Raw genomic sequence first — 16,915 nt, forward strand, 5'->3', positions numbered from 1 at the left:
GCCTCTAGTTTTGACTGCATTTGGCTCATAGAATTTTTAATTTCTGTCAGATTCGCTCTCATTTTCGTCCTCAGGGATTCTATATTCTGAGTAACATTTTCATTAATACTTTTTTCAAGTCCACTCATCATCTTGACCATTGTTGCTCTGAATTCCCGTTCTGATAATTTGGATACATCCATATCTATTATTTCTGTGGCAGAGGCCACAGACTCACTGTCTTTTCTTTGCTGGGGGGGGCTTCTCCTTCTGGTCATTCTGATGAGGAGAGGTTGCGGGGTTGTCCAGAGCCCAAATTATTGACTGGGACCCAGGCCGTGCGCCCTTGTTTTATAGAGATCTTAGGGATGTGGGCTTCTTCTTTAAAGATTTTATTTATTTATTTTTGTGGCAGAGAGCCAACCCGTGAGAGAGGGAACTCAAGCAGGCGAGTGGGAGAGGAAGAATCAGGCTCCCAGTGGAGGAGCCCGGTGAGGGACTCCTTTCCGGAACGCCGGGATCACGCCGTAAGCTGAAGACAGGCGCTCAGTGACTGCGCCACCCTGGCGCCCCGGGTTGTGGGTTTCTTGATTTTTCAGCCTGCCTTCTGGGGGAGGGGCCTGCCGCGCCGATACTCAGGAAACCCTGTTTGGGTAGAGTCTCCGTGTCCCCTGCAAGGGGGGATGGGGATAGGCACCCTGTGAGTCAGTATTTCCGGGCTTTTGTTCTGTGGCGTCTTTCCCTGGCGGTTTGCTTTGCCTCTTCTGAGAATCAGTTCATCAGCGGCCAAATCTCAGCCTCTGTCACAGAACAGAGGGATTGCGGCCCGTTCTCCACTGATGTTCTGGCCACTTTAACTCTGTTACTGTTGGTGCTGCTCAACCCTGCAGCGTCCCGGGATGTGTGCCCCACACCCGGCGTCCCAGCCCTCACTTCCAGGGCCGGCGCGTCTCTGTTCTTTGTGTTTCTAACGCCGCCAGCCGCCCTGCGCGCGCTCCCAGATCTTCCGGTCCCAGTCTGGATCCAGTGAGCACACTGGAGTTCCGGATTTCCATGAGATGCCTGGTGGTGCACGCTCCCGGGCTCACGGTCTCAGTCTGCTCTCTTGCGGTTGCCATCCACGATTCCGCCCGCTCCCCCGTGCAGGTGGCTACCGCTTCCCACGCCCGAACGTGGCAGCTCCCTCCCCCTTCCGTTTATCTTCCAATATCTGTGTCGGGTTTCACGGTTCCCTGCTTGTACCTCAATACTCAGCCGCTGGAGATGTTCATTTGTAGAGATCCAGATGTATCTTCCTGCGTCTCAGGCTGATTCCGTGGATATTCAGGCTGGTTTGGTACCTATCCAGCTCGACTCACGGGACCAGCTGAAAAAGGGGTCCCCCACTCCTCTGCCATCTTAACTTCCTCAGTTATCGAAAAGTAGTTAATCCTAATATTTTCAATCAGAATGTGAAACTTTTTAAATAAAATGATTTTTTCTTAGAAATACCAACTTACCAATAATTGTATTTTTTTTTCCATAGAGAGAAACAGGACTACAAATAGAAGTAAATGACCTTGTAAAACGGAAGATTGCAGTTGATGAAGAAAATGCTTTCTTAAGGAAAGAATTCAGTGACTTGCAGAAGAAATTTAAAGATAAAAGTCAGGAAGTTAAGGTGTGTTGGCTTGTACATAGTTTTACAGTACTATTGCTTTGAAGTCCTCCTTTAAGCTTTGTCAGCCTTTGTGGCACAGAAAGTGACAAGCTTGGAGAAAAAATTGCCTTAGGCCCTGCTGTACCACAGTTTTCTCACATGCAAAAACTGAGAAAGATGCTTTAAAGATAAGACTCCAAGCTTTATAACTTTCAGATAAATAGTTAATGATGGCAATGGAGCTAAGAATGTAGGAGTGTGAATATGTGGCTTCTTGTAATTAGATTCTGATGGGACTGGCATTATTAATTGATAAAACCCAGGTCTGGGAGGATATGTCTTTGTGGGTCTCAAAAATAGCTGGGGACAGCATCAAAGGCAGCTTGATCAATTAATGGGCTCTTTGCAAATGTGTACTCATCAAAGCTGTCATCCAGTGAAAAAATATGACCCATCCACCTGCATGAAAAGAGGCCAATAAAAGTATACAGGTGACCTTGGCCATCAAATATAGAAGAAGCTGCTGTGAGGGTAAAACTGTACAGTTTATATTTGCTGATTAGTTCTCACCTTTTTTGTTGTTGTTGTTTTGTTTATCGGCCCTTGTGGTACTGTTCTATAGGACACTAAGGAGAGTATACAGAATAAGGAAGAGCAAAACAGACTGGTTATAAAAAATCTGGAGGAGGAAAATGAGAAATTAAGTACCCGCTGTGCTGACCTGCAAAATGACCTGGAGAAACTGAGGAAGCAAGAAGCACATTGGAGAAAAGAAAAACATAGCATTGATGCAAAAATAAAGGTATGCAGTGATAGTGGAGAGAATGAGAATAATGCCGTTATTTCGGATCTAACTTCTTATACGAAGTTTAGTACATGGAATTTTCTTTAAATAACAAGTTATATATTCAAATCCACCAGTGGGAACCAGCATTAATTTATATTCCTTCACTTAAGACCCACAGCTTTTTAAAAATTGATGTTGCAAAGCAGGAAACTGACTTCAAATAGTTATCTAAAATGTAATCATTAAAAAATAAAGGCTATAGCATTTTGAAATGAAGCATGTTTTGAAAAAACATATTTAGAATCATGAGGTTTGACTTTTATCAGGTAGAGCTTAAATTTATAAATATAGCTAGAATTCATTACAATAGAGTCTTAAGAATGTATTTTCCAGGTCTTTAAAAAAATGTGGAAAAAGCACAAAACAATTGAAAAATACTCATACATGTTTTGAAGATGGTGCTTTTCTTTGGCTTAAGAGGGCCTTATTCATAGTAATATTTTATTTTCATAGAAGATAAAGGTACAATCAATCTTTGTAATATGTCCATCAGTATTTTTCAAAATAATACTTTTTTTCGTGGCTTTCTCTTTGTCTTGAGAATGTTTTTGTTAAATTTTTTTTCCATCGAATTTCAGGCTTTTCTTTTAACCATAGATTTTGTTGAAAAGGCCGGAAACAAATTTTTGTGCTAATAAATATGATAGTGCCTCTATTATGCACACATAAAAAGAATATATAACGTAAGCACACACATGTATATATATAGTGGGTATGTGTGTGTCTTTATATAATCATTTTAGAGGTGAAGGGATGTGTATTTCTGAGTGTGTGAATCAGTTCATTGCACATATTTAAGGAAATCACATTAAATCTTCTAGTGTTATCAGGGAACAACTGAGCCATTGAGAGAATTGAATTCTGGTGCATTTGTTTTCTCAATTCTCATGTCAGTTTCTGCTTCCCTGCAACCTTTATGCAGTTTGGTAGTGCGATAAGGGTGAGTGGTACCTACTTATGTTAATTCATAGAAACATGAGTGTTTGGTGATACTTTTCATATCATTGATGACTATTTGCCACTTAAAAAGTTCATTCTGTGATTTGCTGTGATTTTTAGTTTTATGACTTTTTTTTTTGAAATTGGGGTGTGTGTCTTATTACTTTGTAGACATTTTTGATTTATTCTGGGTAGTAATACTTTGTTATTATATTACAAGTACTTTGTGTTCTGTGAATCTCAAGTAAGGTGAATTGGACTTTGAAAAGGTTGTGGATCTAGAAAGAGTATGTTTTACTATTCTCTGATGTTTTTGCATTAGGAATCTTACATGCTAAAGTTTTCCCTATTCCAAAATCTGTAATCTACTTAGAATTTATTTTCGGGTATGTTTTTTCACACCATTTATTCAGTAGTTTATTGATCTGTGATATAATGTCACATCTCAAAGTGTTTTTGGACATCTTATTATTTTCATGGTTTTAGGTATTGTAATTTTGTAATTTGGCCCATTATTTAGTAGGGAAATCTGCTTCTTTATTCTTATTTTTGTAAGTCATGAGCCGTATATGTGCTTCTTCATTATCTTACAATATTTAAGAACTATTTTGTTACTGGGGCACCTGGGTGGCTCAGTTGGTTGAGTTCTTGGTTTCGGCTCAGGTCATGATCTCTGGGTTGTGAGATCGAGTCCCATATGGGGCTCTTCTCTCAGCAAGGAGTCTGTTGGAGATTCTCTCTCTCATTCCCTTGCCCTCTGCTCCTACCCTCACATGCATTCATGTTCTCTCTCTCTCAAGTAAATAAATCTTAAAGAAAAGGAACGATTTTATTAGTTTTACTGAGCAATTCTCTTAGAAAGTGGATTGGAACCACACTTAGTTTATGATATAATCTTGGAAGAATTGTGACCCTACTGTTCACATATGTGGAATAAGATTTTGTAACTTTCTTAAAATGGCATTGTCCACTGGTATTAGAATTATTCCTAGCTACATATATTATTGTAAAAAAGATTGAGTAATGATAAGTAATATTTTAAGTGATATTTTAATTATTTCTGGAAGGCAGGATTGTTACTGTCTTAACCTTCTTTTCAATAATTTTTTTCTAATTATCTTATTAGTTCTAAAAATTTGTACATTTTCTTGATTTTTCTAAATTATTAAGAAAACTTTGCATCTTTCTTTCCTAAAATATTAATTAACGTACAATTCACATTTAATCCATTTAAAATTCACAGTCCAAGTGTGCTAGTTTTTAGTTTATGCAGAGTTGTACAGTTATTACCACAATTACTTTTATAACATTTTCCTCATTTCAAAAAGAAACCCTGTAACCTTTAGCAATCACTCTGCATTTACATCACCCTGCATCCCTTGATAACCAGAATCTGCTTTCTTTTTTTTTTTTTTTTAAGATTTTATTTATTTATTTGACAGAGATAGAGAGCCAGCGAGAGAGGGAACACAAGCAGGGGGAATGGGAGAGGAAGAAGCAGGCTCATAGCAGAGGAACCTGATGTGGGGCCCGATCCCACAACGCCAGGATCACGCCCTGAGCCGAAGGCAGACGCTTAACCGCTGTGCCACCCAGGCGCCCCTGCTTTCTTTTTCTATAGATTTGTCTATTCTAACCAATTCATATAAATAAAGTCATAGTAAATGGTCTTTTGTGACTTACCTCTTCTACTTAGAATAATGTTTTCAGTTTATTTATGTTGTAGCATGTATCAGTACCACATTCCTTTTTATTGTTGAATAACATTCTTTTACATGGCTATCCTGCATTTTGTTTATTTATCACCAGTAGATGGACATTTGTGTCTTCAGTAATGTTGCTATGACCATTTGTGTACAAGATTTCATGTATACATACATACATTTTTATTTCTCTTAGGTACATGTAAAGGATTGAGATTACTGAGTCATATGGTAGCTGTTTTTAAGCTTTTGAGGAACTGTCAGACTGTTTTGAAAAGTAGCCGTACCACTTTATTCTGAACAGCAGTATATGAGGGTTCTGATTTCTTTTTGTTCTCATCAACACTTGTTATTGTCTGTCTTTTCTATTTGTTCTTGTGGATGTGAACTGGTATCTCATTGTGGTTTTGATTTGCATTTCCCTGATGGTTAATGATGTTGAGCATCTTTTCCTATGCTATTGGCTATTTGTCTATTTTTAAAAAAATGTGTATTTCATTCCCTTTACATATACTTCTGGATACAAGTCTCTTTTCAGCTATATAATTTGAAACTATTTTCTTCAATTCTTGGAGTTGTTTTTACTTTATTAATGGTATTTTTGAAGCATAAAATTTCAAATTTTGATATTTAATTTACCTACTTTTTCTTTTCTTACCCATGTTTTTGGTGTCATACCTGAGAAACAATTGCATAATTAAAGATCAAGAAGATAAACAGCTGTGTTTTCTTCTATGAATTTTTTGGCTTTATATCTTGAATTTAATTCTTTGATCCATTTTGAATTAATTTTTTAATATGGTGTTTGACAGAAGTCCAACTTCATTCTTTTGCACATGTTATTCAGTTGTTCAAACACCATTTGTTGAAAAAGACTATTCTTCCCTCCACTGCTACTGCCTTGGAATGTTTATTGAATATCAGTGGACTGTAAGTGTAAGAGTTTATTCTGGACCTCTATTCTGTCCATTTGATTTATGCATTTATCCTCATGCCTATGCCACACTGTTGATTATTGTAGATTTGTAATAGATTTTGAAATTGGGATATGTATGTCATCCAGATTTTTTATTCTTTTTACAAAATTGACTGTTTTGGATCTGTTGCATTTCCATATGAATTTTAGAATCATCTTTTCCATTTCTTACAAAAAAAGAAAGTTGGGTTTATTTTGATAGAGATTGCATTGAATCAGAAGATCCATTTGGCAAATATCACTATCTTAGCAATATTATAACTTCTACTCCATCAACATGGGGTGTTTCAGTTTTTTAGGTCTATCTTTAATTTCTTTCAGTAATGTTTTGTGGTTTTCAAAGTATGATGCACTTCTTTCCTGAAGTATTTGCACTTCTTTGGGGATGTATTACTCCTTTTTTTTTTTTTAATGGAATTCATTTTTTTTTTTTAATTTAAATTCTATTAGCCAATATATAGTATGTCATTAGTTTCAGATGTAGTGTTCAATAATTTATCAGTTGTGTATAACACCCAGTGCTCAGGTACATATTATTGCTAAATATTAAATGCGCTAAGTGAAATTGTTTCTTCATTTCCTTTTTGGGTGGTTTATTCCTAATGTATAGCTATATAGTTATTTTTTATATAGTGATCTTATATCCTGCAACCTTGTTCAATAAGGTTGATTCTTTAGGACTTTCTGTATGTAAGATCATGTCATCTACAAACAGAGATAATTTTATTCCTTCTTTTCCAATCTGGATGCCATTTATTTCATCTTATTGCCCATTACCCTGGCTGGAATCTCTAGTATATAACTGAATAGAAAAAAAGAGTAGTAGACATCTGTATCTTGTTCCTGATCTCATGGGCAAAGGATCTACTCTTTCACCCTTAAGTATGATATTTGCTCTGAGGTTTTGTTAATACACCTTATCAAATTGAGGAAGTTTCCCTCTATTCCTACTTTGTGTTGTTTTTATCATGAAGGGGTTTTGGATTTTAGCAAATGCTTTTTTTACATCTATTGACATGATCATGTGATTTTGTCTTTTATTATATGGGTATGGTATGTTATTTTACTTGAATTTGGGTGTTAAACGAACTTTACGTTGCTGGGATATTTTTATCTTTATCTGGTTTCCGTACCAAGATAAACCTGGCCTTATAGAATGAATTAGGAAATGTTTCCTCCTCTCATATTTTCTAGAAGAGTTCAAGAAGAATTGGTATTTATTCTTTTAAAATGTTTGGTAGAGGGGTGTCTGGGGAGCTTAGTCAGTTAAGCATCTGACTCTTGATTTTGGCTTGGGTAATGATCCTCAGGGTTGTGAGATTGAGCCCTATGTTGGACTCTGCATTCAGTGGGGAGTCTGCTTCTCTCCCTCTCCCTCTGCCCCTCTATGCATTCTCTCTCTCTCTCTCAAAAAAATAAAAAATATAAAAAAATGTTTGGTAGAATTCACCAGTGAAGCAGTCTTATACTAGAATTTTTTATGTTGGGGGGCGCCTGGGTGGCACAGCGGTTGAGCGTCTGCCTTCGGCTCAGGGCGTGATCCCGGCGTTACGGGATCGAGCCCCACATCGGGCTCCTCCGCTATGAGCCTGCTTCTTCCTCTCCCACTCCCCCTGCTTGTGTTCCCTCTCTCGCTGGCTGTCTCTATCTCTGTTGAATAAATAAATAAAATCCTTAAAAAAAAAAGATTTTTTTTATGTTGGGTAGTTTTGATAACTGATTAAGCCTCTTCAATTATTATAGGTCTGTTGAGGTTTTCTATTTGTTCTTGAGTTAGTTTAGGTCATTTGTGTGTTTCTAAGAATTTGTCAGTTTCATCTCGGTCATCTAGTTTATTGATTAAATTGCTTACACTATTCTCTAATAATCCTTTTTATTTCTGTATAGTTCTTAGTAGTGTCTTCACTTTAATTTTTTGATTTTGGTTATTTACATTCTTTCTCTTTTTTCTTTGTCATTCTAACTAAAGGTTTGTTCATTTTGTTGCTGTTTTCAAAGAATCAAGTTTTGCTTTAACTGATTATTGTTTTGCTGTTCCCTTTTTAAAAAATTTCCACACTAAACTTTATTATTTCTTCTTTTCTGTTTGGTTTCACTTTGATATTTGTTTCTGTTTTTTCAAGGTGTAAAATTAGATTATTAATTGGAGATATGTTTTCTTTTTTAATATTGGCATTTATAGCCATAAATTTCCTCTGAGTACTGTCTTTGCTGCATTCTGTAAGTTTTAGTGTTTACGTTTTGCTTTTATTCATTTCTGAATATTTTCTGTCTTGTTATTTCTTCTTTGACCTATTGGTTGTTTATGAGTATATTATTTGATTTCCACCTATAAATTTTTAAAAAATTTTTCTTCTGTTATTGAGTTTTAGCTGCAATCTGCTATGGTTGGAAGACATACTTTGTATAATTATAATGTTTTTAAATTGATTAAGAATTGTATTATAGTCTAACATATGGTCAGATGTGGTGGATGTTCCATGTGTACTTGGGATAAATGTATATTTTGCTCTTTTGAAGTAGTGTGTTCCATATACATCTGTTAGGGCTACTTAGTTTATAATGTTGCTCAGGCCGTCTTCATCCTTGTTGACTTCTATCTAAATATTCATTATTTAAAGTGGAATATTGAATTCTCCATCTATTACTGTAGAGAACTGTCTATTTCTCCTTTCAATTCTGTAATTGCTTCCTTTATCTATTTAAGGGCTCTCTTGTTTGGTTTATAGTTATATCTTTTTGATGAATTGATTCTTTAATCAATATATAAGTTCTCCTTTTGCTTTTTGTAAATTTTTGACTTAAAGTATATTCTGTCCAATATAATGATATCTATTCCAGCTCTCTTTGTTTGTTATTTTCATGGTTTTCTTTTCCCATTCTTTCATTTTCAGTCTATTTGTGTCTTTGGATCTAAAGTGAGTCTTTTTTTAAAAAAAAATTAACTTCAGTATAATTAACATACAGTGTTATACTAGTTTGAGAGGTACAGTATAGTGATTCAGCAGTTCTGTACATTACTTGGTTCTGATCATGGTAAATCTACCCTTGATGCCCTTCATCTATTTCACACATCCCTCCCCACCTTTGGTAACTTATCAGTTTGTTCTCTAGATTTAAATGTCTGGTTTTTTTGGTCTCTTTTTTCTTTGTTCATTTGTTTGTTTTTTCAGTTCCACATGTAAGTGAAATTATATGGTATTTATCTTTTTCTGACTGACTTATTTAAAGTGAGCCTGTTTTAATCAACATATTGTTGTATAATGTTTTCTTTATCCATTCTCTCAATATCTGCCTTTTGATTAGAGAGTTGAATCCATGTATATATAAAGTTAATTACTAATTAGGAAGGACTAACCTCTGACATTTTATTATTTATTCACTGTATGTCTGATAGGTATTTTTCTCCCTCATTTCCTCAGTTACTGTCTTCCTTTGTGTTCAGTTGATTTGTTATAGTGGCACATTTTGATTCCTTTCTCATTTTTTTTTTTTTTGGTGTATATTCTATTGATATATTTTCTTTGTGGTTACCATGGGTTTGCATGTATCATCATGAACTTAATATAATTTGAATTGATGCCATCTTATACAATAGCAATACTAAAACTTATCTACATTGCTCTTTACCTCCACTTTACATTATTATTGTCGCAGGTTACATCATTATAAATTGTGTGCCCTATAACATAGATCTGTAATTTTGAATGTTTGTCTTTGAAATGTGGTAAATAAAAAGTAGAGTTACAAACCAATTATTATATGATAATACTGGGTTATGGATTTATCTTTACTGGGATCTTTATTTCTTCATATGGCTTTGAGTTACAATCTTACTTCCTTTCAATTCAATCTGAAGGACTCCCAGCATTTCTTGTGGGGCAGATCTATTAATGAATTCTCTCAGCCTCCCCTATTAATAAACACTATTTGTGTGTTCCTTTTGTTTACTGAATCTCTTAATTACTGTCTACATTTTGAAGTACAGTTTTGCTGGGTATGTTGATATGTCTTTACTCTCAGCTCTTTAAATATGTTATCCCACTACCTTCTAGCCTCCAGGGTTTCTGATGAGAAATTAGTTATTAATCTCATTAAGGATCTCTTCTATGTGACAAGTCACTCTTACTTTCAAGATTCTTTTTGCAGGGGCTGAATTTCAAAAGGTTGGTAATAATTTGTAGGTCTCTTTTTGTTGATCATTCATGGGATTTCGTTGAGGTCTTTGGATTTATAGGTGTGCTTGTGTTCCATCAAAATTGGAAATGTCATGGCCATTATTTCTTCAAATGCTATTTCTGCTTCCTCTTCTGTCTCTCTCTTTCTGGGACTCACATAATATATATGTTGGTCTAGTTAATGGTGTCCCACAGTTTTCAAATAGGTTCTGTTCATTTTTCCTCATGTTCTTTTTGGTGTTCAGTTTCAATAATTTTACATGTTTCTTCTCCTAACTTGCTGATTCGTTCTTCTGCCTGCTCTGCATTTGTTGATGGATGCTTTGGAGAATCATCCATTTTTGTTAATGTACTTTTTTAGCTCCAGAATTTCTGTTTGATTCCTTTTACTAATTTCTTTCACTTTAAGATATTCTTTTGGTTTATACATCTTTTTCCTGGTTTACTGTAGCCTTTTTTATGTTTTTCTTCAGCTCTGTGAGGATATTTAGGATAGTTATTTTAAAGTGTTTGCCTTATAAATCTGATATCTGGGGTTCGTTAGGAATGGTTTCTGCTAATTTATATGTTTCTTTGATTAGGCCATACTTTCCTGGTTTTTTTGTTTTGTTTTGTTTTTTAATAATAATTTTTGTTTTGTTTTGTTTTTTAATAATTTTTTTATTATGTTAGTCACCATACAGTATATGATTCATTATTTGCATATAACATGCAGTGCACCATGCAGTATGTGCCTTCCTTAATACCCGTCACCAGCCTATCCCAGTCCCCCAACCCCCTCCCCTCTGAAGCCCTCACTTTGTTTCCCAGAGTCCACAGTCCCTCATGGTTCATTCCCCCTTCTGTTTACCCTCCCTTCATTCTTCCCTTCCTTCTCTTACTCATCTTCCTATTTCTTATGTTCCATAAATGAGTGAAACCATATGATAATTGTCTTTCTCTGCTTGACTTATTTCACTTAGCATTATCTCCTCCAGTCCCATCCGTGTTGCTGCAAATGTTGTATAATTGTTCTTTCTGATGGCTGAGTAATATTCCACTGTATATATGGACCACAACTTCTTAATCCACTCATCTGTTGAAGGGCATCTCGGCTCCTTCCACAGTTTAGCTATTGTGGACAATACTGCTATGAACATTGGGGTGCACATGGCCCTTCTCTTCACTACGTCTGTATCTTTGGGGTAAATACCCAGTAGTGCAATTTCTGCGTCATAAGATAGCTCTATTTTTAACTTTTTGAGGGACCTCCACACTGTTTTCCAAAGTGGCTGTACTAACTTGCATTCCCACCAACAGTGTAAGAGGGTTCTCCTTTCTCCACATCCTCTCCAACATTTGTTGTTTCTAGCCTTGTCAATTTTTGCCATTCTGACTGGCGTAAGGTGGTATCTCAATGTGGTTTTGATTTGAATTTCCCTGACGGCTAATGATTTTGAAGATTTTTCATGTGTCTTTTAGCCATTTGTATGTCTTCATTGGAAAAGTGTCTGTTCATATCTTCTGCCCATTTTTTGATTTGATTGTTTGTTTCTCATGTATTGAGTTTNTTTGTTTCTCGTGTATTGAGTTTGAGAAGTTCTTTGTAGATCTTGGATACTAGTCTTTTATCTGTATTGTCATTTGCAAATATCTTCTCCCATTCCGTGGGCTGCCTCTTAGTTTTTTTGACTGTCTCCTTGGCTGTGCAGAAGCTTTTTATCTTGGTGAAGTCCGAAAAATTCTTTTTTTCTTTTGTTTCTCTTGCCTCTGGAGATGTGTCGTGAAGGAAGTTGCTGTGGCCGATGTCAAAGAGGTTGCAGCCTATGTTCTCCTCTATGGTTTTGTGGATTCCTGTCTCACATTGAGGTCTTTCATCCATTTGGAGTTTATTTTTGTGTATGGTGTGAGAGAGTGGTCAAGTTTCATTCTTTTGCATGTAGCTGTCCAATTTTCCCAGCACCATTTATTGAAGAGACTGTCTTTTTTCCACTAGATGTTTTTTCCTACTTTGTCAAAGATTAGTTGCCCAAAGAGTTGAGGGTCCATTTCTGGGTTCTCTATTCTGTTCCATTGGTCTTAGTGTCTGTTTTTGTGCCAGTACCATGCTGTCTTTGTGATCACAGCTTTGTAGTATAGCTTGAAATCTGGCAACGTGATGCCCCCAGGTTTGTTTTTCTTTTCAACAATTCCTTGGTGATTCAGGGCCTTTTCTGGTTCCACAAAAATTTAGGGATGTTTGTTTCAGCTCTTTGAAAAATGTCATTGGTATTTTGATCAGGATGGCATTGAAAGTGTAGAGTGCTCAGGGTATCATAGACATTTTAACTATGTTTATTCTTCTGATCCGTGAGCATGGAATATTTTTTCATCTTTTTGTGCCTTCTTCAATGTCTTTCAGGAGTGATCTGTAGTTTCTAGAATATAGATCCTTTACCTTTCTGTTTAAGTTAATTCCAAGATAATGTATGATTTTTGGTGTTATTGTAAATGGAATTGATTCCCTAATTTCTCTTTCTTCCGTCTCATTGTTTATGTATAGAAATGCAACTGATTTCTGAGCATTGATTTTGTATCTCACCACATTACTGAATTGCTCTATAAGTTCTAGTAGTTTGGGGGTGGAGTCTTTTGGGTTTTCCATATAGAGTATCATGTTATCTGCGAAGAGAGACAGTTTGACTTCTTCTTTGCCAATTTGAATACCTTTTATTCTTTTTTTTTGGTCTGATTGCTGTTGCAAGGACTTCTAGTACTATGGTGAATAATAATGGTGAGATTGGGCATCCTTGTCATGTTACTGATCTTAAGGGAAAGGCTCTCAGTTTTTCCCTGTTGAGAATGATATTCGCTTTTGGCTTTTCATAGATGGTTTTTATGAAATTGAGGAATGTACCCTCTATCCCTACACTCTGAAAGGGTTTTAATCAGGAAAGGATGCTGTATTTTGTCAAATGCTTTTTCTGCATCAATTGAGAGGATCATATGGTTCTTGTCTCTTATTAATGTGATCTATCACACTGATTCATTTGCGAATGTTGAACCACCCTTGCATCCCGGGGATGAATTCCACTTGGTTGTGATGGATAATCCTTTTAATATACTATTGGATCCTATTAGCTAGGATCTTGTTGAGAATTTTGGCATCCGTATTGATCAGGGATATCGGTCTGTAATTGTCCTTTTTGATGGGGTCTTTGCCTGGTTTGGGGATCAAGATAATACTGGCCTCATAGAATGAGTTTGGTAGTTTTCCTTCTGTTTCTATTTTTGAAACAGCTTCAGGAGAATAGGTATTATTTCTTCTTTGAATGTTTGGTAGAATTCCCCAGGGAATCCATCAGGCCCTGGACTCTTGTTTTTTGGGAGGTTTTTGATCACTAACTCAATCTCTCCATGATTAATCTGTCTGTTTAGATAATCAATTTCTTCCTGTTTCAGTTTTGGAAGTTTATAGGTTTCCAGGAAGGCATCCATTTCTTCCAGGTTGTTTAATTTATTGGCATATAGTTGTTGATAATAGTTTCTAATGATTGTTTCTATTTTCTTGGTGTTGGTCGTGATCTCTCCCCTTTCATTCATAATTTTATTAATTTGGGTCCTTTCTCTCTTCTTTGAATAAGTCTGGCCAGTGGCTTATCGATCTTATTAATTCTTTCACAGAACCAGCTTCTAGTTTTGTTGATCTGCTCTGCTGTGCTCCTGGTTTCTAATTCATTTATCTCTGCTCTAATCTTAATCAGTTGTCTTCTTGTGTGTGCGTTAGGCCTTTTCTTCTGTTCCATCTCCAGCTTCTTAAGGTGAGAATATAAGGACTGCATTTTAGATTGTTCTATTATTTTGAGTGAGGATTGGATGGTTATGTGTTTTCCTCTTAGGACCGCCTTTGCAGTGTCCCATAGGTTTTGGACCAATGTGTTTTCGTTTCATTGGTTTCCATAAATTGATTAAGTTCTTCTTTAATTTCCTGGTTTACCCAATCATTCTTAAGCAGGATGGTTCTTAGTTTCCAAGTGTTTGAGTTTCTTCCAAATTTTTCCTTGTGATTGAGTTCCAGTTTCAAAGCATTGTGGATTGAGAATATGCAAGGAATAATCTCAGTCTTTTGGTATCAATTGAGACCTGTTTTGTGACCCAATATACGGTCTATTCTGGAGAAAGTTCCATGTGCATACTTTCCTCTTTTTTTGCATGTTGTAATTTTTTGTTGGAAAATGGACATTTAAAATTATGTATGATAGTAGTTTTGGATACCAATTCCTTACTACCCCATCTTCAGGGACGTCTGCTTATTTGTTTGTTTAGTGGTTTGGCTGACCATTTTACTAAAGTCTGTTTCCCCTTCTTTTCAGAAAGCACAGAGTTGGCCATGTGCACATTCACCTTGGGATCATAGTGATTTTAGCAGAGATCTGCCTCACTGTCTCTTCTTTTGATCTCATTATTAATGTCTGCCACTATTGGTATCACACCTAGCTGTAGCTCATCAAAAATTGCTGGCTGATTTTTCTATTGGTTTTGACAATGTCCTGGGACACAAACTGCTTCAGAGTTTGGTCACATTAAATCTGGGCCTGTCAGGTTAATTAAAAAAAAAAAAACATTTAACTTGGTTAGGCACATATAACAAGGTTTACGATATTTGCCATTTTTTAAAAAGATTTTGTTTATTTATTTGTCAGAGAGCATGCACAAACAGGGGGAGCAGCAGGCAGAGGGAGAAGCAGTCAGAGGGAGAAACAGACTCCCTGCTGAGCAGGGAGCCTGATGCGGGACTCGATTCCAGGACCCTGGGATCATGACCTGAGCCATACGCAAACGCTTAACCGACCGAACCACCCACATATCCCAGTCTTTACCATTCTTAAGTATACAGTTCAGTACTGTTAAGTATCGTCACATTATAGTGCAGCCAGTATCCAGAACTTTTTCATCTTTCAAAAGTGACTCTACTCAAAGGCGTCTGCCTTTGGCTCAGGGCGTGATCCCGGCGTTATGGGATCGAGCCCCACCTCAGGCTCTTTAGCTATGAGCCTGCTTCTTCCTCTCCCACTCCCCCTGCTTGTGTTCCCTCTCTTGCTGGCTGTCTCTATCTCTGTCGAATAAATAAGTAAAAAATCTTTAAAAAAAATAAATAAAATAGAGGAAATTATGAAATATCTGCTGTTTGTCCCAACTGCTATTTAAGTAAATGAACTCATTTTTTGTTCATGTAATTAATAGCTTTTTCATGGTACAATAATTTCTATATTGTAATTTCAATAAGTGCATTTCTACATAGATTTTCACATTTAATTGCTTCGAATTCTTAGCTTTTGTACCAGGAAGCTATGATATGATACTTTTTCATTTTCTGAAAAAAGTAAACTGTGACTGGTATTAAAGTTACTGTTTGTGCTAAAATTTTTTAGTTAAGTGAAAACAAAAAATTAAAAGCACTATCAATTTTTTACTGCCATTTTGTAGATCAGTTAAATATAATATACTTCCTTTATATTTATTTTATATTTATCATATTTGATTGTGATGTAAGTCTTCCGATTTTAGGTCTTTGAAGACAATTTATTCGAAGCAAGGAAAGAAATTGAAGTATCACAGAGTAAATATAGCGCTCTATCATTACAGTTGAATAATAAACAGACTGAACTTAACCAGAAGGATATGGATATTACCCTTGTCAGGCAAGTATATTCGATTTTTTAAATTTAACATTATAGTAAATTCATTTGTTAGTCGGAATGACAACATATATGTTTATTATGAGCACTCTAAAATGACAACAGTATGTCTTCTATGAGGACATATGTTTGTGTATTGAAACTCTCTGGAATTATATATACTAACTGGGAATAGTTAACTAAGAGAATCAGGGGTTTCACAGGATTGGGAAGAGCATTCTCGAAGAGTAGTCTTGTCTCCATTTTTAATAAGGACAGTGCATTCACTCAGTGTTTCCTTCTAAAAAGTTACCAGCCAGGTGTTATATAATATTCATTTTTATCCTAATAGCCAATATATGAGAAATCCAATTTTGGCTTTTTATTTTATTATGTTCTAAATAGTTTTAGTTTATGAGATATTCTTTCTATACCAAAATGGTTAATTTGTAGTACTACTCACAAAGTAGGATTACTTGAAAAACTTGTGTATTTTATACTACCTATTAACTTATTTCAGTTACCTTTATCAGAAAATGGTATTAGAATAAATCATAAATGTATAAATGTATATGCATGCATATATACGTTATTCATATACACATACATACAGATACACGCATGTATGTATGTGAATTTTTTACTTAAACTAGTTTAAGTAAACTATCAAAATTTATCATATACTTCTATAAGACAATTTCATTCTCTGATGGTACTATCATATGTTTATATACACACACAAATGTGAGATATTTATATATGTAATATGTATAAATTCTATGTATTTGTATTATATTCAATAATAATATTTGTGTGGTTAAAACTTGATATGTAAATATATTTTGTATATGTCTACATTCAGTATATGTTTATATGTCTTTAGATATATTTAGTACATTGCAAGAACTGTAGCTATGTCAGGGCAGAATTTTTGGTTAGGTAGCAGTTAATGTATATATATTAATTTATTACCTAAGCAAAAATTTTGTATCACAATTTAAAAATCTTCTTATCATAG

At 35.4% G+C, this 16,915-nt stretch overlaps 1 protein-coding gene across 4 annotated transcripts in view; it reads left to right on the top strand.

The window, feature by feature from the left end:
- The window catches only part of CNTLN (centlein), a 290,333-nt gene that overhangs the window by 89,939 nt on the left and 183,479 nt on the right, over positions 1–16,915 (top strand). For all 4 annotated transcript variants that reach the window (XM_034663956.1, XM_034663954.1, XM_034663953.1 and 1 more), the window contains exons 4-6: positions 1,505–1,639; positions 2,241–2,420; positions 15,788–15,921. In XM_034663956.1, coding sequence (XP_034519847.1) covers positions 1,505–1,639; positions 2,241–2,420; positions 15,788–15,921 — 449 coding nt within the window. The remainder of the gene's footprint in view (positions 1–1,504; positions 1,640–2,240; positions 2,421–15,787; positions 15,922–16,915) is intronic.

Source organism: Ailuropoda melanoleuca, chromosome 7 (assembly GCF_002007445.2).
Source record: "Ailuropoda melanoleuca isolate Jingjing chromosome 7, ASM200744v2, whole genome shotgun sequence".
Classification (NCBI taxonomy): Eukaryota; Metazoa; Chordata; class Mammalia; order Carnivora; family Ursidae; genus Ailuropoda; species Ailuropoda melanoleuca.